We start from the raw sequence: 21,626 nt of genomic DNA on the forward strand, positions 1-21,626 counted from the left end.
TTTTTTGTTGATGTGGGATGAGAAAACAAGAAGATGTAAAAGTCCAGTCTCAGAATAAAGACTGAAGAGTCGACACTAAACGAATGTTATTTATTTATCACTACATAAAGATGTTAAAATATAAATATTAAAAGATGTTAAAATATAAATATTATTAGGTGTTAAAATATAAATATTATAAAGTGTTAAAATAAAAATATTATAAAGTGTTAAAATATAAATATTATAAGGTGTTAAAATATAAATATTATAAAGTGTTAAAATATAAATATTATAAGATGTTAAAATATAAATATTATTAGGTGTTAAAATATAAATATTATAAAGTGTTAAAATAAAAATATTATAAAGTGTTAAAATATAAATATTATAAGGTGTTAAGATATAAATATTATAAGGTGTTAAAATATAAATATTATAAGGTGTTAAAATATAAATAAACCTTCTAGATTCTTCTGTCGGTAGTAAGTCTCTCTCTCTGGTGAACATCTGAGAACTTTATAAGAAGATTAATAAACACAAATAAAATATGAACTTTCTGTGAGCAAAGATTTAGCAAACTACAAAGTTTATTAAACTTCATTTTTGTCTCCAGAGAAACAAAGATTTATGGTTTCCAGCTGGATGATGTTAGCTTAGAGCTGCTGAAGCTACAGGATTAGCATTCAGAGGGATTTCTGCTGGTTCCAGGTTTTATTACTGTAATACTGTTATGAAGCTAACATTATGAAGCTAACGTTATGAAGCTAGAGTTATGAAGCTAACATTATGAAGCTAACGTTATGAAGCTAGAGTTATGAAGCTAACGTTATGAAGCTAGAGTTATGAAGCTAACATTATGAAGCTAACGTTATGAAGCTAGAGTTATGAAGCTAACGTTATGAAGCTAATGTTATGAAGCTAACGTTATGAAGCTAATGTTATGAAGCTAATGTTATGAAGCTAAAATTATGAAGCTAACGTTATGAAGCTAACGTTATGAAGCTAACGTTTTGAAGCTAACGTTATGAAGCTAACGTTTTGAAGCTAACGTTATGAAGCTAATGTTATGAAGCTAATGTTATGAAGCTAAAATTATGAAGCTAACGTTATGAAGCTAACGTTATGAAGCTAACGTTTTGAAGCTAACGTTATGAAGCTAAAGTTATGAAGCTAACATTGTGAAGCTAATTGTTATGAAGCTAATGTTATGAAGCTAACATTATGAAGCTAACGTTTTGAAGCTAACGTTATGAAGCTAAAGCTATGAAGCTAACGTTATGAAGCTAATGTTATGAAGCTAATGTTATGAAGCTAAAGTTATGAAGCTAACGTTATGAAGCTAACGTTATGAAGCTAACGTTATGAAGCTAACGTTATGAAGCTAATGTTATGAAGCTAACGTTATGAAGCTAATGTTATGAAGCTAAAGTTATGAAGCTAACGTTATGAAGCTAACATTATGAAGCTAACGTTATGAAGCTAAAGTTAAGCAGAAGCTCAGAATCAAACGTTTTCCTGCAGCTGGTGCTGAATAATCCCAGCGACGCTGCAGGGCGCGGCGTGGAAACATAAATATGGGCTTCAGCAGAGAAAACATGAACTACTGATATGATCAAACAAAGAACAAGAACAGAGGCGAACAATGATGGGAAACACAACAGGTGGAGAAACGATTAAATCATAAAAACAACAAGGAAGTATAGAAAAATAACAGGATCTATAAAAATATATCAGGATTTGACAAGAAGACAAAACCAGGAAAATCTAGATGATTGAAACCTTCAACAACTAAAATTAATATTCACACATCATAACAGCTTAAAGTAAAGGAACATAAAAACGTTGGACCGGTTCTTCCTACTGATCACTGGAACCTCGAAGTAAAAACCTTTTTATTCTAGATCTATATCCATATCTACATCTATATTTCAACACTGACTCCATATTTATAGGATTAGCTTCCACTGATGCTTGAATGCTTTGATTCTGAAGTTTCTGCGTTTTGTGAGTCAAATATTTGTGGAGGTGGAGTCAGATATTTGACTCCGCCTCCATCACCTGCAGATATTTCATCCTAAAGTGTTGACCTGCAGAGAGAACTGTAATCCCTGAGCAGAGTCCAGCTGAGCCTGAACCCAGAGGTCATCCCACCACAAACAGCTTCCTGTCCTGAAACAAAGCCAGTCATTGAGTCATTTATTACCACATTCTAAGCTGCTTTTAGCAAACAGTACAAAAAATGAAATGCTGCAATGTTTGTAACAAAATATTCTTAATATTCACAAACAATTCAAGGCACAAATATAAAACTTAATACAAGAAACAGGAAATGTATGGAGTCCTGTACAGCCAACAATAAAAATTAATATAATAAGCTGCTTAATATCTGCAGGGATTTATTATATTTATATATTTAAACTGAGCTGTTTTACAGCTTGGAGGAAAGGAACAGCTGAAATGTTAGCCGCTAGCTGTTAGCCGCTAGCTGTTAGCTGTTAGCAGGTTCTGGTCTGTGGTTGGAGGCTCCAGTTTAGCATAAACTGTTGTCAGATTGTTGTCGCTGCTTCCTGATGGTTCTGGAATATTTTCTCCCTGCGGAAAGAAAAACAGGAAACGGGTCAGAGAAACAGCAGGAAGCTGGTTCTGCTGCGACAGAACCAGGCTGTTTGGGTCAGAACCACAGAACCAGGCTGTTTGGATCAGAACCACAGAACCAGGCTGTTTGGGTCAGAACCACAGAACCAGGCTGTTTGGATCAGAACCACAGAACCAGGCTGTTTGGGTCAGAACCACAGAACCAGGCTGTTGGGATCAGAACCAGGCTGTTTGGATCAGAACCAGGTTAAAGTGAAGTCCAGTGAAACATTCTATCCTGTTTTTTCTCTGTCAGGAGTTGAAATCATCAGCGATCGCTCCGTTGTTCTGAGTTCTGCTCGGTCGTCTCCAGTTGGACCTGAGCTCAGTTTTTCTGACAGAAACTCTGATTTGATCTTTGGACCTTCAAACAAACCGAGCCGATCATCAGCAGGTTCTGCTGTTTTCATTTCCGGCCTCCAGAATCTGCAGGTTCTGATCTCGTTTTAATGTAAACGCAGCGACTGATGAGTTATTGGTTTATTACTGATGTGTTTGAATATTACAGCTCCAGCTGCTTCCTGTTCCCAGCAGATGGGTTTTATTCCTGTCTTTGTTTGGCTCCAGGTGAGCAGGTCTCACCACCTGGTTCCTTATCGGCCCGTTAGAAACATGATCCCTGCAGGCTGCAGCTCTGGAGCCGTTCTGTCTCTGCCTTTGTGTTGAACCAGGTTCAGTTTCTCTGGACTGTATCAAATGTTCCTCTGGTTTCTATTTTCAGCTGCTGTTTGTTCACATGTGGCTGATTTCCCTCTGAACTCAGTGCTGTTACTTTTCATTTAGAAATGCTCTAATCTTCTAATCTATAATCCAGGGTTGAGTGTCTAATTTAGAAGAACTATAATTACAGGATATTATAAAACATCTGAGCTGAAACATATCATCAGCCTGCAGCGTGACTCGGGTCCCTGCAGCTACATTTAGCACAGTCTGACTACTTAACTTGTTTTTACCTTTAAATTTTACACTTTATCTTCATGAGGCCCTGAATAAAGCAAACATCCTGTGAACAGAACAGGTACAGGATATTTGCTCAGTGATATCTGACACCATCGGTAAACATGTTGAACCTTTAGGGAGGAACGAGAGGCTCAGTTTACGATGCCGTATCCTGGGAACAGAATCACCTTCAGCGGAGGGGATTTCCAACGCCACCAGGTTTATCTGGGCTTTCCATGATTAAAACAAACCACAAGCAGCAAACAGGAAGAAACGTCACAGCGGCAGAATAAAGAGAAATAACAAAAAGTTAAAATCCAGACCAGAATTAATCAAAGTTCCTGTTAAAATCAGCCCAGGCTGAGTCTGGGTTAAAGGAGCTCACTGTTTCAGCTGTTTTACAGTTTTTTACAAAACTTTAAATAAAATCTTTTATAAAGATATAAAAAACTGGAATGTTCTGCAGCTGGTAGAAGGCCGACTTTGGAACCGTCTTTATGTGGCTCTGGAGGCTCAGGTCAGAGTTCATCCTTATCCAGCTGTAATAACTGAAGCTGTGTGTTGACTCTAGATCTATAACTCTAGATCTCTGACTCTAGATCTCTGACTCTAGATCTCTGACTCTAGATCTCTGACTCTAGATCTATAACTCTAGATCTCTGACTCTAGATCTATAACTCTAGATCTCTGACTCTAGATCTATAACTCTAGATCTCTGACTCTAGATCTATAACTCTAGATCTATAACTCTAGATCTATGACTCTAGATCTATGACTCTGCCCTAATCCGGTTTCTGATCACGTACCTGATTTTGTCTTTTATCCTTAAAATGAATTGGCGTATACTGGACTTCCTCTTCTCTTACTGAACCTGCTGAAATAAAAGTGAATTTTGTTGTTAAAAACCAACCAAACAAATGAAGCTAAACTGAGATAATTTCCCAGTGAAGAAGCAGCAGAGATGAGACAGAAACAGATTAGAGAAACAAAAACAGGTGAAGAAAGAAACTGGACTGAACTCTAATCTGAACTGGACTCAGCTGCCAGCCTGGTGGATCTTCACTGATGAACAGATTAAAATCTGAACCTGACAAAAACAATCCAGAAAGTAAAATAACTTCTGGTTCTGAACAGGTCCAGGAATGATCTGTTACTGAAACATGAAAGTTTTAATATTTAATTCAGGTTTTATATCTAATTGATTCACCCAGACGGTTCGTTATGATACAGCAGTCTGGTCTCCAGTTTATCCAGTTAATCCAGTTTAAACATCACAAATGTCCATCATCATGTTCTCTGTCATTTCCTGCCAGATTAAAAACAGGAAGCAGAGAATCTGAGGCAGCTGATTGGTCGCTTCCTTCCTGTTTTCAGTCAGGAAAACCATTTCCTCCACAGCTCCGCCCGTCCTGCTCCCAGTACCACCAGTTTGCTACAGTTACTGGAGGCCTGCTTTAACTAAAATGAACTTTAATGATGATTCTGAGGAAACATGAGGAAAATGTTAAACTGCAGCGTCTTTGATTAAATATAACTGGATTTTAAATAGTTTCATTAAAAGATCTGGAAACTCCATCTGCTCTGTTTGGCCTGTTAAGATGAAAATGAGTCAAACTTTGAATTTTTAACTGAAACTGAGCAAAAAGCCAGAAACAAACATTTTTAATCTTAACCATATTTATAAAGTTCAATGTTTTGTTTATTTTCAATCAGAAAAATCAGGTTGAGAAAACATGTTGTTAAAAGAGTAAATAAAGTAACTTTGTTAGTTAAAAACTGAAGATGTTAAAAAGGAGAAAATCTTTTACCTCCCAGAAAAACCAAAGAAAACAGTTTAAAGCTCCAGAGGATAATAAATAATAAATAATATCTGCTTCCTGAATCCCCAAGCAGCCATGTTAGTCATCAGGCTAAATTTAAAGATAAACGGTTTTACTTTACCAAAGTTTCCAACAAACAAATCAAATGGTAATCCTGAGTTTTAAAGGTTTTGTTCTGTTTCCTGGGCGCCAGCAGCTCCGGCTTTCTCTTCTTCTGATTTTATTTTAAACAAGAAAAAATTAAACATGATTTTTAGTTAGAATTAGTTACTGCAGCATTTTTTCTGTGTGAAATAAACAAAGAACCATTGTGGTTCTTTTGGCACGTTGGTGAATTTTGTTTTTCAGTTTTCATGCCTCAACACATCAGATTTCATGTGGGTTTGAACTTCAACATGTAATTTCTGCCTCTGAAAGCAACAAGTTGGAGCAGGAATCCATCTGAAGTATGCAGCAGGAGCGAGAGACCAAAACAAATTATTATGAGCTACTGGAATCTGGAAAACAAATGTTTCAGTAAAAGAATAAACTAAATCATTATTTAAAGAAACATAAATGTAAAGTTACAACAATTTGAAACAATAAACTCTTTGAATAAAGCAGCTGCCATCAGGCTGCTGGCTTCCTGTAAAACTGATTCAGACCAAATGGTTAAACATGCAGGAGGATCCATCCTGAACGGCAAAATGCTAAATGCTAACAGCTAAATGCTAACAGCTAACTGCTACATGACAACAAGCTGCTGAAATGCTGTAAATTATATCCTGATTTTTTCTTTGAATCAAACTGGTTCCAGTCCTTAACTGGTTCTGTTTCTGCACCAGTTCATTCTGTCCCACGTCCCACTGCACTGACCATCACCTGATTGGACCAAAGGTTTCATCAGGAGCCGCAGTCATGGAAACCAACAACCAATCACAGCGTGAGAACAAGCTAAAGCTAACCTGTATTCTGCCTCATTTAACCCAAAATCAGCTTGAAATGAATCTTTCTGCCCAATTCTGGGATGAATATTTATGTAAAAAGATGTTTAGCTTTAAACCAGATTTTTCTGGATATTAAAACTGTTTTCTTCAGACTGTGTTTATATTTTAATGTCCCTCCGGTCTCGTTACAGATCAGGTTGTTACCTGGAGGTAACAGGATAATCTGTTCACTGGTGAAACAGCAGCTGACTGAAGAGGATCAGGTTCCTTAAACCACCAGAGGGGATTTACAGGTGAATCATTCAGTATCTAATGATTCCTGCTGCATTCAGTCCTGATGACTGAATATGGGAAACATTAATCAGAGGAAACTCAGAGAGAAACGACTGTAAGATGAACTTCAGCCACCAGAACCAAACCTGATATAAATCTGTGATCTGAGTTGGTTCAGACTGAGCATCATGAGGAAAACAGGCTGCAGATTTAAAGGTACGGCGCCGTTTTAGACCGTCAGAACATCAGAACCAAAAGATTCAGGATCGTCAGTCTGATGTTCAGCTTGTTCAGGTGAAGGAAAATATTTTAGTTTAATATTTTACCAACCACAATAAAGACATTATGAATACTTCAGATTTATGTGTTTTACATGCTAATGTCAAACAGTCTGTCTGAAGAAGCAGCAAAGATTTATTCTACAGAATATTTCACAAACAAATTCCTATATCTATAAACTCTATATTAATAAATGAATCTCAGAGAGTAAATGATCAAATACCTGCCTTGTGTTTGACTGCCTGATGATTTTTGGCCCAGAAACTTCTTCTGGATCAGCAGGAATCCAAAACCAATCAATACAATAAACCCAATGCAGAGACCACCTGCAATCCAATCTGTCAGACAGAACAAAAGACAAGAAACATCAAAATAAAGCAGAAAATAAGAGAATTTTTAATAATCGTTGATAAACCTTACAATTTCTTTTGGAATCAGAATCTTCTGTTTTGCTGAGCCAACAGGAAGTGGTCACATTAACATCAACAGTCTTGTTCTCTGCAGGATTGGCTGCTACACATCTATATGATGAGTTTCTATCCTCCTTATGGACAGTAACAGGTAAAGACAGAGCAGAGCGGCTCTGGTTCTGTATTTCTTTGTCTCTGATCCACAGCAGAGTCGCTGGTTTGTCCACAGAGCAGATCAACAGGCAGGGGTCAGAGGTCACAGTAACTGGTGTTACTGCAGGAGTCGGTGCTGGATCTGCAGAGAATCAAACCAGCAGTTAGTGAAAATCACTAGAGAGATTCTGAACAACATGAGTTTTGATCTTCTGGCCTCACAGGATCACAGCTTGTGAGTCCATGAATGTTTTAAAGGTCCATCTTTGTAGCGCATCGCTCCATTCAACCCATAACTCTGATGGCTAATTAACGCAAATATCCTAAATATTATTGATTTCTAATTCAGCAAATGGTTCTGAACATTACTTTTTTAGAATAATGTCTCCTTTTCTCTTCCACTGGCTAATAATTCCTGACAATCAGGTGGAGCAGCTATTTGGTCATTTTTGATTTGAATTGATAATGATGCTACTACCAGTGTATTACAGTTATTAATAGTTATTTATATCCATACCAAACCTATGATGCTCTGTACCCTCATACAGCTCAGTGCACCAAAGACAAACTGTCAGGTTTGTGCTTCTGCAATGTTGTTCAGCATAGAGGATAATTTTCACCCTCTGGCTAAAATGAAAAATAATAATTGGTTTTAATGTATTTATCTTTATCCAACATAAAAATAGTTTCTGTTCATTTACATTTGTTTTATGGTGAAAACATTTGCTGGGAGAAGATTTTTAAGATATTGCTGCATGGTGATAAGCTGTGTTATCCTATGAAAGAAATTCAAAGCAATCAAAAAGAATAATTTTATTAAGGATAGATTTGATCATCAGACATGTTCTGGTAAGAGCAAAGTATGATTCATATAGATGGCAGGAAGCAAAACTTCTTTTCTATTTGTAACATTGCAGATCCTTCAGACCAGACCAGCATCATTGCTCTGTGGTTCAGTTCTGTTACTCCTGGTACATCAGTGGTGAACAGAGGTCCACTCTAAGTGACGGGCAGCTACACAAACACAGACTTTAACTAGGACGTCTGTGTGTCTATAACCCCAAGAAACATTATTACTTTGCCACTATGCATGCAGTTTGCTCCAGAAACATCCAGAGCACCAAATACTGATCCAGTAAGGGGTCAGAGGTCACAGGGTGAAATGAATAATGTCTGAGTGGAGAACAGACGGGTGGATCCTCGGTTTAAAGCCAGTTCATGTTATCAGTTCATGGATCATATAGATTCTTCACACACTGGATGGAGGCAAACTTGGTTTAATCCAGAAAATCCTTCAGAGGTTATGAACCTTATGAACATAAAGATGTTGTGAGATTTAACCTGCTATTTCTCACCAACCTTCATCTGACCTTTGACCCTGTGAGTGTGGTAAACCTGCTGTGTTGCAGTGAGACATGAAACGAAGCTGCTTCTCAGGTTTAGAGACTGAAGAACATCTCTGTCATAAAGGAAGAACAATCTGATCAGGACTGACAGTAATCTACCTCAGTGACAGAAGGAATTTACTGAAAAAGCAACGATGGTGACGTGGAAACTCACCCTGTTAAAGTTTCATATTTACCTATTAACTGTGTTTACAGTTCAAACAGCTGTAGATGTGCTGCTCTTTAGGCTTAATGTGTGAGATGGTTCATTTAGCTGATTCTTCATGATGGTTTCTTCCAAAAGGTGGAGATGTTGAGATAACTTTATGTTCATGGGAGGTTTCCAGTGAATGATGTTAGCATCAAAGCTAACAGCTAATGATGCTGTTAGCTTTGTTGTGCCGCTGGCTAAAGTCACAACATGAAGCGTTTCTCCTTTTCCTGACAGAACTCTGCAGATTCTGTAATTATCAGCTGACTGAGAGCAAAGATTTAAATCTAACATCTTATGGACTCAGTGAAAACTGTCCTCCATGTTGGTCCTTACAGGTTAATGAACCACAGAAACAGAAACATCTTCCATCCTGTGGATCCAAAAGTTACAGGGAACAGAAATCATGTTTGTTTTAATGTTGTTATTTTCACATTCAGTTTCCTGAAACATAAAATCTGTCATGAGTTGCGGTGATGAAGGTGGTGAGGCAAACGCTGTAGACCCAGGTTGAAGTGAAAGATGGTATTTTTAATAATAAATCATGCTCCAACAGTCAACAAAAGTTCTGGCGGCACGGCTGAGCAGAAGCCAGGGCTCACACCGGTAGCAAACAGAATAAACTTGTGGCCAATGAACAAGCAGACAGAATGACGTAACAAGCGACGAGGACCCAACAAAACACAGAGACACAGGTGAGACTAAATACACAGGAGGTAATTAGGGAACGAGAAACACCTGGGAGTAATCACAGGGAGACAGGACAACATGGAGACTCAGAGACACTCAAAATAAACACACAGAAAAACACGGAACATGACAAAAACAGTTTCTGTTTCTTGTCTGTGTCCTCGGCTCCTTTCAGTTGGATGCAGATCAACAGGTTCACTTTTTCTGACATTCATCGACTTCAAGACTTCAGGAATAGAAAGTTACTAAAATATATTTTCAGTTATTTTTCAAATTCTGCTCTTCATCCATCCAATGAGCTGCTGTAATGTTTTATTGTGTTGTTCACTTTGCAACTCAATCAATAAGGTTAATTTACACTTGAATTGAAGTAATTATTATAATCATTTAATCATTGAATTATTATTTAACCAACTGGAAAGTAGTTCATATTTACAACATCGACTTTATGCATAATTCATGCAGTTATAACTATTCACAGCTATGAATGGACTTCAGGATTAAGACCCATAACGGCAGCTGGTGTGTGATTGGCTCTATCATAATGGTAGCTGGTGTGTGATTGGCTCTATCATAATGGTAGCTGGTGTGTGATTGGCTCTATCATAATGGTAGCTGGTGTGTGATTGGCTCTATCATAATGGTAGCTGGTGTGTGATTGGCTCTATCATCGCTGCCTTCTTCCTCTCCTCCATGAAAACTGACCGTCTGTCTGGAGGAAATGAAAACATGCAGAGCTTCATTTGTGCAGCTAACAACCATCTGAAGCATCCTGTTAGGAGCCTCCATCACATCTAGTCTTGACACTCATTATTGGTCACAACATTAATTTCTCCTCATCAGCCACAAACATGGTGCTTTTTATCCTCCTCTCACTCTGAAGGCCATATGAAACATCTCTGCATCAGCTGCATTCCTCCCAGAATTTACTAAACTTGCTGATTCAGGACTGATGGGACCAATGAGAGAAGAGAAATATAAAAATATAACACATGCTGCCCAGTGGCTTCGGTTACTAAAAGCATAGAGCAAGAAATCTTCCTTCTGATCCCCAGTGGATCTCTGGGAATCCTCCCTCCATAACCTGGAGGATCTCCTGCTGCACTGAATCCAAACTACCTCCTTCCTTCCTGAACATCATTCCCCACTGAGAGCAGCTTTTGTCAGGAGGAAACGCTCTGAACCTTCACACACTCCTGAATGTGACCTTGAAACTGTTTTTCTTTGACAGAATGTATAATGTTTACATTTATTCATTTAAACTGGTTCAGATGGTTGAGTTTCAACACTGGGATTGAACTGTGAAATACATTATTGTTTCTGTAATTAATACAACAAAATGTTAAAACCTGTTAAAAGTCTCAGGAATTATTACCAATAATCAGAAAATCATGTTTAGGAATATAACTCAGACATGTATTTCATATTTAACTAACTAAAGTTTCCATAGTTCATTCTAAATTATTTTTAAAATTATAAAAAAATTAAATTCACATCAAACGTTTTCTCAAAGCTCTTTACAAAAAAGAAATCATTTTATTTCACTCACACATACATTCCTATTGATCCTAGTTATTAAACGGTGCAGTTTGTTCAATTAATTATTCAAATTATGTTAAAACATTTAAGGAAACCCAACAAACTGTGTGGAGTCGTCGACTCGCTGCATTCGCTCCTCCTGAACGCAGCAATAGCAGATAATCTGCTGAATCGTGTCGTTGACTTTACAGCAATTCCTCAAACTCCTCAGCTTTACTGGTCTAATATAGATTTAATTACAAAATTGCATATGAAATTTTAATTTAAAAAATAATAATTTGTTGCTGGGGAGAGTTAAAACTTTTACTGTAAAGTAAAAGGAAAATATTTATTACTGATTTAATTATGATTGCAAATTATGGAGATTATTATTAACATGGAGCTCAGACTTTGTTTATTCCACCTGGACAGACTGAGAAATACCTAAAGAAAAATACTTACCATAAACTTGAAGCTTATATGAAGAAGAAAATTCGCCTTTTTGAACTGTATAGATTCCTGAGTCGTTCTTCTGCAGGTTTGAGATCGTAAAGAGTCCAGAGCTTCGGTTCCACTGAAGTTTGTTCTTGTAAATGTTCACATAAATATCAAATTCACCATTAAACACTGAAACAATGATTGTTCTTTCATATAAAAGAAATCCTTTCTCAGTGACAGCACCAGGTAGAGTGATGGTTCCTCCAACGATTCCTGTCAGATTCTCCTTCACTTCCTGACCAGCAGAAAATCCCAGAATCACTGGAAAAAACACAGAAAGTCAGATTGAAAATATTGACCTGAATGTCTTTATTAAAGATGAAACATCATTAAATGTTCTTGTCTAAAAGATAAAAGTCATGACAGATTCAGGTTTGAACATTTTGACTGATTTTGATAAAAATGACATAAAGTTTAGAAAACATATATTGTGTTTGGACAACAGGAAGGAAACCATCTGATTTGTGTTCATGTTTAATATTCATGATGATATTTATTGAACCTGATAATCTGTGGACTCTGCAGAATCCAGTCCAGTTCTGGACCTGCTGGTTTCATTTCTCAGGAAGTCTGACGGATCGAGGGAAGATGTTTGGAGGTTTGGGTTTTATCTTGGAGCCAATCTGATGCCACAAACTTTCCTATGAAATTTAAACTAAATCAAGGTGAACAACTCTTACAACAATTAGCAGCAGATAAAATCTGCCTCTATGTAACAATTGGTAGCAGAAAAATAATTTACAGAAACGTATTTCAAATCCCAGATTTTCAGTAGTTTGACACTCATTTAGAGTTTTACCTTATATTGTAACTATGTTTTTAATGCAGTCCTTATAAAATGTAAATGTGCTGCCTTTTGTAAGTTAAGCGGGACCAGCAAGGTTGAAAACCGCACTAGAACGCCCCCTGGTGGATATTTTGTTATGTTTTGGTGGCGCTAAAAGAGAAAATAGATCCAAGATGGTGGAACGCGTCACCGAACAGTTCATGATTTAAGCTGATTATTATCCTAATATGTTGTGTTTCAGACGAGATTTGTTCGTAAATATTGGTTAATTGTGAAAACAACAATTGTCTCTTTGTTTAATGTAACTGGTGTAAATATACGCTGGAGTCATTTATGAAAATGTTTTTATTTTTAGCTAGCAGCAAGAATGGCTAATTTGCTATGTTTGTTGGCTAATACTCAGCCTTGTATGATGGCAGGGGTCAGAGGTCACTCTTCAATAAACAAGTAAAAAAGAAAGAAGTTTTTATTGGAGCGTTGTTGTCTGGCTGCTGGAAAATTGAATCTCAGGGCTCAGACAGCGCAGTATAAAATAATATTTTGTTATCAATATTCCATTTTCTTCTCAAAGCAAACAGTCACTGATCTGTCCGTTGGGTCAGCTTCACTCACTGCATGGATGGATGTCAGCAGATCAGCCTAAATAAACAGCGTCTGACCATGTTGCTATGGCAACATGTTATTTATGTTCGTATTCAGCCATGATGGGAAGCAGATCAAACAGAAAGAGGAAAATGTTCACCATAAAACCAGACCGCTGACAGAGAACGAGCTGCAAGTTACAGAAACCAGGATGGTGAATTCATTTCCAGTTATGTATGCTAAGCTAACGTAGCACATCAGGATCTGTAGGAGGAAGCTGGTTACAAACTGAGAAACTGAGACGGTGAAGACTGAGCATGAAGTTCCTGAACAGTTGGATTCTGCTCTGCACAGACCAGGTGTTGGAGTCTGTTGGTCCAAATGGGTCATAATGACACCTGATCAATAGATGACCAGAAAATGATCACAGATGATGAAACTACAGGACAGTTCCTGATTAGCAGAACTTATTGTCATAAAGAAGTTTAAATACAGAGTAAAGCTAAACTGGGCTTTGCTTGTGTTTGTGTAGAAATGTGATATAAAACCTGCAAAATAATTAACTTAATACTGTCAGAGTCTCAGCCTGGGACTGGAGAGAGACAGTCATTAAATCTGCCAGGGGTATGAATACTTTAGAGCCCATGAGTATTTATATGATCACTGTTATATTATCTTTGGAGATATTTTATACGTCAGGATGGATGTATTTCTGTAAAAACATCTTTACTTTTCCAAAATTCACAGATTTCCTGTTTCTGCGTTTGATTTATTTTTGTTCAACACAAAGTTATAAACCAGAAAATGTTTTTATTCCACTTCCTGAACTGAAGCTGCATTTAAAACAGAATCATCTTTTCCTTTAAATTAAACTCTGAAAATTTTTGAGTGCAGAATCTTCCTTCTGCATCAACACAAACCTTTTCATGCTTTGTGGTCTCAACAAACTGCTTACAACATGCAGCTAGAAATTAAACATTCATTGAGGCACCAGGATCAATATTCTGTTATAATCTCTCCTGCAAACATCACAGGACCGACCAGCTGCTGTTATGTTTCCATGAAACATCAGCAGAAAATCCTGCTTGATGTTTCTGACGCATTTTAATGACAATAAATCAAAAATATGAACCAAACATATTTATAGAAGCTCAATATTTCTGTTATTCCAAACGATGAAAACACTTTGACACGGAGCCTCATTCACCCAGCTGCAGTCAGAAACATGCAGATTAGCAGGAACTCTGTGTTTAATGCCTTGCTTAGAGGAACATCAGCATGTGGAGGAAGATAAATATTCAGCAACACTTTATGAAGAATAAAACTGTATACATGTTTCTGGGTGCAGGTGTTATGGGTCAGTGAGGTGGTGGTGGTATGGTGATACGGGAAAACTTCAGACAATGTGAACTGGACCTTTGGTTGGTCAGTTTAAAACATAAAATGTACAATTTTATAATCCAATTGATATTTATTCCACTTCAGTTACTGTTTATGGTTTAAAGTTATGTTTTATTTTACTACTATACATATTTCTTTGTCTCACAGCAGGAAGAAAACAAGAATGTATTTATAAATTACTTCCAGGTATTTTCTGGTTTTTGCAGTGTTATATATGATATACATATTTGTTAACTTTCAGATTCAACAAGTGAATCTCATAAAATCCTCATGATAGATTTATTAAGGGGAAGTAAAATAAACTTTATGGTTCCTAAAGCATCATAAAAACATCCTAAATCTTCTCGTTTGTCCCAGAAACAAACATAAAGCATAAAGTTCAGCCTCCAGTCTAACGATCCGTTTAGTTTCAGACGATTCTCAGATCATCCTGAGTATTTATGAAGGAAACATGAATATTTAATCATATTTCTCCATCAGCCTTTGAGTCGCAGTTTTTTCTAGAAGATGATCAGTAAAACCTGAACTTCTGTGGAAAAACTTTATTAGAAATAAGTTACATCACGCCTGTAATTTACTGATACTTCATAGGAAATATGTTTTGATTAACAGCAGATTAAAATCCCAGCAGATCCTACAGATTATCAGCGTCCACAACGTTCCAGCCTTCAGTCAGATGTTCAGGCTGCAGTTACTCTGCTTGGTGGTTCAGTAACAGTTTTATAATCCATCAGGCTCAAAGTGTTTCTGATCCATATGGACTCATCAAAAATCACAGAAAACTTTCTGATCTGCTGGAAGATTATTTATTCTGGAATAAGAAGAAGAATTCAAACTTCTTCAGTTCTGAGTCTTTTTGCTCAGTCAGGATGTTTGAAAGTTTTTTCTCATCTGCTGAGCAAAACTAAACTCCCAGACAGTTGTGACTGTCTCACCATTTTCATGACTTAAACTATTTTTCTGTCTGGTTTCCAAACCTACTGGTGTTGCCTCATGGTCTTAATAACAGTTATTCATATTTCTTCATTCTGTATTTCCAGACATAATAAGTGTGACCTTGTGCTTCATTGGCTGAACTCCAGCAGAGTTACTAACCAGGACCCAGTTCCTCTGGAGCTGGATGAAAAACATATCACAATATATCAGTCGATAGATGATTATTGATTAGTTTTTATTTTAAATATCTGGCAAAATGGTGCTGTGACTGTTCCTGTTTCATCCAGTTTTCTCTCCATGTTTCTGTTTTATATTTTAAGCAGTTATGAGACACAATGGAAAAACATGAAACTGTTGCACAAGTTACTCAACAGGTTGTTGCTAGGTAACCAAAGAGCGAGTTAGTTGCTAGGCAACCAAAGAGCGAGCTAGTTGATGCCACCAACCTTGCTTAGCTAGCTGTGAGAGGTTGAGAACTAAAGCCTTTCCTCTGCCTACATCCCCCAGAATGCTGTGCGGTTCTGGGTCAGAGTTCAGAGAAATTACTGAATATTCAGTCAGACATATTATCTATAGATATTGTCATAATATAAATTGTTGTTGGTTATTTTTCCAGCCCTCAGTCCCTCTGCGTTCAGGATCGGATCATCAGAGACATTTATGTAATATTTGACCTTGTGATGTCATCGACCACGCCCTGTTGACTGATGAGGTTCTGACTTAAACAGAACCGTTTCAGTTTTGCTAATGTTTGATGAAACAGTTGCTACGGAGTGAAAGCTTCTTCAACCGGATGTCTTTAACTCAACATTTCTGTTCAGTTTTCATTGAGGAGAAAACGACCACAGCTGTTCGTTACCTAGCAACCAAAACCAACAGAAGGCAAAACAGTAGCTGTGTCCGAATTCAGGGTCTGAATCCTTCGCAGGCCGATTACATCATAGCGTGGCGACAAGACCTGTCCGAATTTGAAGATTCCTCCAAACGGTCCTTCTTTTCCCCAGATTTGAAGGATGGGTCCGGTGTGTCCTTCACGACCCACCATATCCCATAATTCATTGCGGGTCCCAACCAGGCGTTGAGGCAGAGCAACAATGGCGGTGAAGAGCGGCAAATTATTTTGTTAAATTACACTTTAAATAACGCAACGTAATTTTGAACAACATAACAAAATGTAAGTGTGTAAGTCTGAAATATCTGCTCGGTTCACCAAAACATCACCTGCTCTGACATTTTGGGACGTTTGCTGCCGCTGCAGCTGGCCGGGCGCCGCAGCAGGCCGGGCGCTGCAGCTGGCCGGGCGCTGCAGCTGGCCGGGCGCTGCAGCTGGCCGGGCGCTGAAGGTTCGGTTTACCGGAGCAGAGCGCCTGACTGCCGGTACGTCATTATAAAAACTCCTACTAGCTTTGAATGGAAGTTAACCCAGAACCAAACAGAGAAGCAGAATTCAGTTTTATGCTCCACTAATCTGGGACAAATTCACAGAAAACTTCAAAACAGGTGAAACACTGAGTTACTGTAAGACTAAAAACCACTTGTTCAGATTTACCTTTGATAGCAATAATAACTGAAACATCGTTAATTTTAGTACATTTTTCTTTGCCTTCCTTCATTAAACCACCTCCATGCTCGACTTGTTTGTGTTTTCACTTCTAACTGCCTCATCCTGAAAAGGGAGTTTCCTGAAAACTTGTCTGGGCTTGAAGCTGAATCTGATCTCATCTTGACATGAACTCATTCAGTAGGGAGTGGACTGGATTTCTGCTGCAGTACGTCTCTGTTCAGAGCTTTAAGTGAAAACAGAGAGCATACTGGTGTTTTTCCATTCAGCAACTGGTCAGTTAAATCAGACGGTTGGTCTGTTAATGGATCTGAACGCTCATCAATAAAATATTGTTCTGTGGACTTAATGACGTCCTCAGAGAGGAAATGAAGCAAAGCAATTTTATCCAAACCAATCGATGTCAAAGGTCTAAAATGTTCTGTAACGTCTGTAAAGTTTGAAGAAACCAGCTGACTGGTCAGAGGACGTTACCGTCCAAAACCTGGTTGTGTTCATGTAAACAGAGATATTTTACTGAAAACACAGTTTGGTTCCTGATCATCACATCCAGTCATTTTTATTTATTAGAAACAAACTGGCACCAAGCAATAAACAGATTAAATGAAAAACTATTTGGAGATAAAATTCCCAGAGGATTTATTGGAAAAACGCCGGACATTTCGAACTAAACGTTTGGTTTCAGTTTCTCTATTCGGGGGTCCTGGAGAGGAGGGTCCATCGGATAGTCGAACCTCGGATTCAGGAAGAGCAGGGTGGTTCTGGTTCTGGTGGTGGAACACTGGACCAGCTCTACACCCTCAGCAGGGTCCTGGAGGGTTCTGGGAGTTCGCCCAACCAGTCTACATGTGTTTTGTGGACTTGGAGAAGGCGTTCGACCGTGTCCCTCGGGGAGCCCTGTGGGGGGTTCTCCGGGAGTATGGGGTACCGGGCCCTTTGATACGGGCTGTCAGGTCCCTGTATGACCGATGTCAGAGTCTGGTCCGCATTGCCGGCAGTAAGTCGGGCTCGTTTCCGGTGAGAGTTGGACTCCGCCAGGGCTGCCCTTTGTCACCGATTCTGTTCATCACTTTCATGGACAGAATTTCTAGGCGCAGCCAAGGTGTTGAGGGGATCCGATTTGGTGGACTTAGGATCTCGTCTCTGCTTTTCGCAGACGATGTGGTCCTTTTGGCTTCATCAGATCGTGATCTGCAGCTCTCGCTGGAGCGGTTCGCAGCCGAGTGTGAAGCGGCCGGGATGGGGATCAGTGCCTCCAAATCCAAGGCCATGGTCTTGAGCCGGAAAAGGGTAGAGTGCCTTCTCCAGGTCGGGGGGGGTGTCCTGCCCCAAGTGGAGGAGTTCAAGTATCTCGGGATCTTGTTCACGAATGGGGGAAGAAGGGAGCGGGAGATCGACAGGCGGATTGGCGCAGCGTCTGCCGTCAAGCGGCGTTGTACCGGTCCGTCGTGGTGAAGAGAGAGCTGAGCCAAAAAGCGAAGCTCTCGATTTACCGGTCGATCTACGTTCCCACCCTCATCTATGGTCATGAGCTTTGGGTCATGACCGAAAGAACGAGATCGCGGATACAAGCGGCCGAAATGGGTTTTCTCCGTAGGGTGGCTGGGCTCTCCCTTAGAGATAGGGTGAGAAGCTCAGTCATCAGGGAGGGACTCAGAGTAGAGCCGCTGCTCCTTCACATCAAGAGGAGCCAGTTGAGGTGGCTTGGGCATCTGGTCAGGATGCCTCCTGGACGCCTCCCTGGTGAGGTGTTCCGGGCACGTCCCACCGGGAGGAGGCCCCGGGGAAGACCCAGGACACGCTGGAGGGACTATGTCTCTCGGCTGGCCTGGGAACGCCTCGGGATTCCCCCGGAAGAGCTAGAAGAAGTGGCTGGGGAGGGAAGTCTGGGCCTCCCTTCTGAAGCTGCTACCCCCGCGACCCGACCTCGGATAAGCGGAAGAAGATGGATGGATGGTAAAGAAAAGTTTCCCTCCAGTTTCAGTGATCCTGGGTTCTCATTTGATTAAAATGTACATTTTGTTAACCACCATACATACATGTTTGGACATTTCCATGTTTCAGAGAAACATTGTCAGATAAGTGAAAAACAACCAGAGATGTCTGACAGGAAACAGGAAAAGGATCAGAACCTCCGACTTCCTGCTGTGAGCTTCCAGACGCTGCAGCTGGGATGATGGAAGCAAAGAGGCGTGGCCTACAACTCCCAGCATTCAGCTGACTACAACTCCCAGCATTCAGCTGACTACAACACATCTGAGTCAGGAATTTTGCTCCTCTGTCATCAAACCACTGAATTCATTCAGTGGTTTAAATCCAAACAGAACCGTTCTGCTCCGTCCTCAGCAGGATCCGTACGGTCAGAACCAACAGGCACACGGAGAGCAACGGACCAGCGAAAGATTTCCACCTCTCAGGGTGAAGCCAACACACGGGACGCAGCAGTGACTGAAGCTGATCGTTTATCAGCTTCTTGTGCCGCGTTGCTAGCTTGTGTCTCTGTGTCTGAACTCAAAATTATACATGCAAAAATCTCATTGGTCTGTTGGCTGGAGGAGAAAAAGTTGTTGTCGATTTATCACTGAAGTTCCATTGGAAATGGATGGAGAGAGATCGACATCACTTCCTGTGTCAGAACATCGTCAGGCTGGAAGGGATGGAATGTGTAACTTGTTCTGGTCGTTCTGGGGTCTTTCCTCAGACAGGAACACCTGAAAACGTCCAAACGTCCAGCACTGAGAGAAAATAAGTAATTATTGATGTGGCTTTGACTCCTGGGTGGTTTGTGTGTGGATGTGGGTCTGACTGTCACCAGTATGAATGTTAATGGTGCTCTGGCTTTGTGTGCATGTTGAGTTTGTTGTCCCGTTGATTGTTGGCATTTGTGCATTAGGCCTGGTCAGTCTGTGTCCTTGTAAAGTTTCAACTATTACAATCAAAATGGAATAAATCGAAGAAGTGGCCTGGAGTTAATTGAAGCACGCGTCGGCCAGATGAGTTTCCCCGAGTTAACCCAGTGCGGCGCTCATACACCATGAGTTTGCTGCACTTTTAAATCTTTTGGGTCCAGAGATCCAGCAGATCTTCTCTAAGCTCCTTACCTGATCTCTGAGAGGAAACTCCTTTCAGCAGCTTCTACCTGAGAACTTGTTCCTTCTGTCTGATCCATCGCTAATGACGTCACACTTTTATAACACTTTAACACTCCAAGGTTCTCAAAGACACTTTACATGAACTCAGTCACAATCACACACTGATGATGAAAAGCTATGGATAGTAGCCCTGAGCCACCCTGACTGAAGCAAGGCTACCATTTCTCACCTGGTCCGTCTGACCAACACGAGGAAACAACAGGACGGATGGGGACCAATCAAACCGGCAACCCAACCATTACAGGGCAAACCTCTACCGTTATTGGCAAGATCTAATCGCTAGATCTATAAGTAGGTTTGTGTTTTTCTTCTTTTTTATTGGAAACCTTCACACTGATAGATTCTAAATTTGTTAAAATCAACACGTTGCTGCTAAAACGTCCCGGTCCGGTCGCCTGTCTGACTCTCATTTTAAGCTCCACAAATGAAATGAAGCTGTTCTGGTCTCCAGGGTTTCTTATCACAGTCGTTCAAAACCAACAGTCAAAATGAACTGATCACTTTCAGTGTAGCTAATATAACTGATAATTGGTGGCAAGTTCAGTGTTTTTATAATTGGGATTTTCCATCCACCTTATATTAAAGTTTTTATTTTATGGAATAAAGCTTGAAAAAAAATAAAATAAAGCCACACCCCTCACCTGAACAAAACTAGAAAAGAAAAATACAAAAAAGAGAAAAATCAATTCAGTGTCTTCAACCTTTTGATTAAAAATGAAGTTTTAATTTAAAAATGCTTCCTAGTAAAATCCACAACTGTATATTTTCACACAGAAACTTCAAGGCTTTAAATTCTGAAATTCACATAAAAATATGAACTGAGAGACAAATGATGCTGTAAACCAGCGGCGCCATAAACACATAATTCATCTAATATGTCTAGATTATCGCAGTAAAACCTCTTTAGCTTTTATTTTAATGCGCAGCTCGTCGCATTCAAACAGCTCCGACCAAAAAGAGGAAAGTTGCGCAACTTACCTAGAAATAAGCAAATAAAGGTGATCTGGGTCTCCATCTCATAGCTACATCCAGACAACAATTATTTATTTATGAACAGCAGAAAAGTTTCCTGCATCAGGAGAGACGATCAAACTATCAGCCTTTCCTCCCGGATCGTTGACTTTCAGGCTCTTCCTGCAGCGGAGGGAGGCTTTGCTCTCAGCCAATCACTGACTCAGGTTAAACTGTTTGGACGGACAGCAACGATCCTCCATCAACATGAAACCATTAAATAAACTTCAGCAAATTATTTTATTTGTCAGGGAAAGGGAAGTCAGGAGTTTGGGAGGTTTTTTATATGTTGTTATGAATTATGCCAATGAAAATAAGATGCAGATTCACCGGCATATTAATCATTACAGGAAGTAAAACCAACGGACGAGTTGAAAATATCTTTGGCTTAAAATGTTCCTCGATTTGCACAAAATTCAAACTTTTTTAGTTCTTCACTTATAGATAGATAGATAGATAGATAGATAGATAGATAGAT

At 39.3% G+C, this 21,626-nt stretch overlaps 1 protein-coding gene across 8 annotated transcripts; it reads right to left on the reverse strand.

The window, feature by feature from the left end:
* Window positions 1-551: 551 nt before the first annotated feature.
* Window positions 552-21,289, reverse strand: slamf7 (SLAM family member 7). Of its 8 annotated transcripts, none has more exons than XR_002752794.1 (7): window positions 21,116-21,289; window positions 11,683-11,979; window positions 7,274-7,558; window positions 7,081-7,191; window positions 5,497-5,589; window positions 4,362-4,429; window positions 2,550-2,574 (listed from the first exon to the last, which is right to left on the reverse strand). XR_002752794.1 is itself a non-coding variant. In XM_023334253.1 (6 exons), the coding sequence occupies exons 1-6, from the start codon at window positions 21,150-21,152 to the stop codon at window positions 2,464-2,466; spliced, it is 909 nt and encodes a 302-aa protein (XP_023190021.1). In that variant the 5' UTR covers window positions 21,153-21,285; the 3' UTR covers window positions 552-2,463. The 8 variants fall into 8 exon arrangements, 3 of the variants coding, with proteins under 3 accessions (XP_023190021.1, XP_023190022.1, XP_023190023.1); XR_002752795.1 differs by having other exon boundaries at window positions 2,556-2,574; window positions 4,362-4,426; XM_023334253.1 differs by lacking the exon at window positions 5,497-5,589 and having other exon boundaries at window positions 552-2,574; window positions 21,116-21,285.
* Between the last annotated feature and the right edge of the window lie 337 nt (window positions 21,290-21,626).

This window comes from Xiphophorus maculatus, chromosome 5 (assembly GCF_002775205.1).
Source record: "Xiphophorus maculatus strain JP 163 A chromosome 5, X_maculatus-5.0-male, whole genome shotgun sequence".
Taxonomy (NCBI): Eukaryota; Metazoa; Chordata; class Actinopteri; order Cyprinodontiformes; family Poeciliidae; genus Xiphophorus; species Xiphophorus maculatus.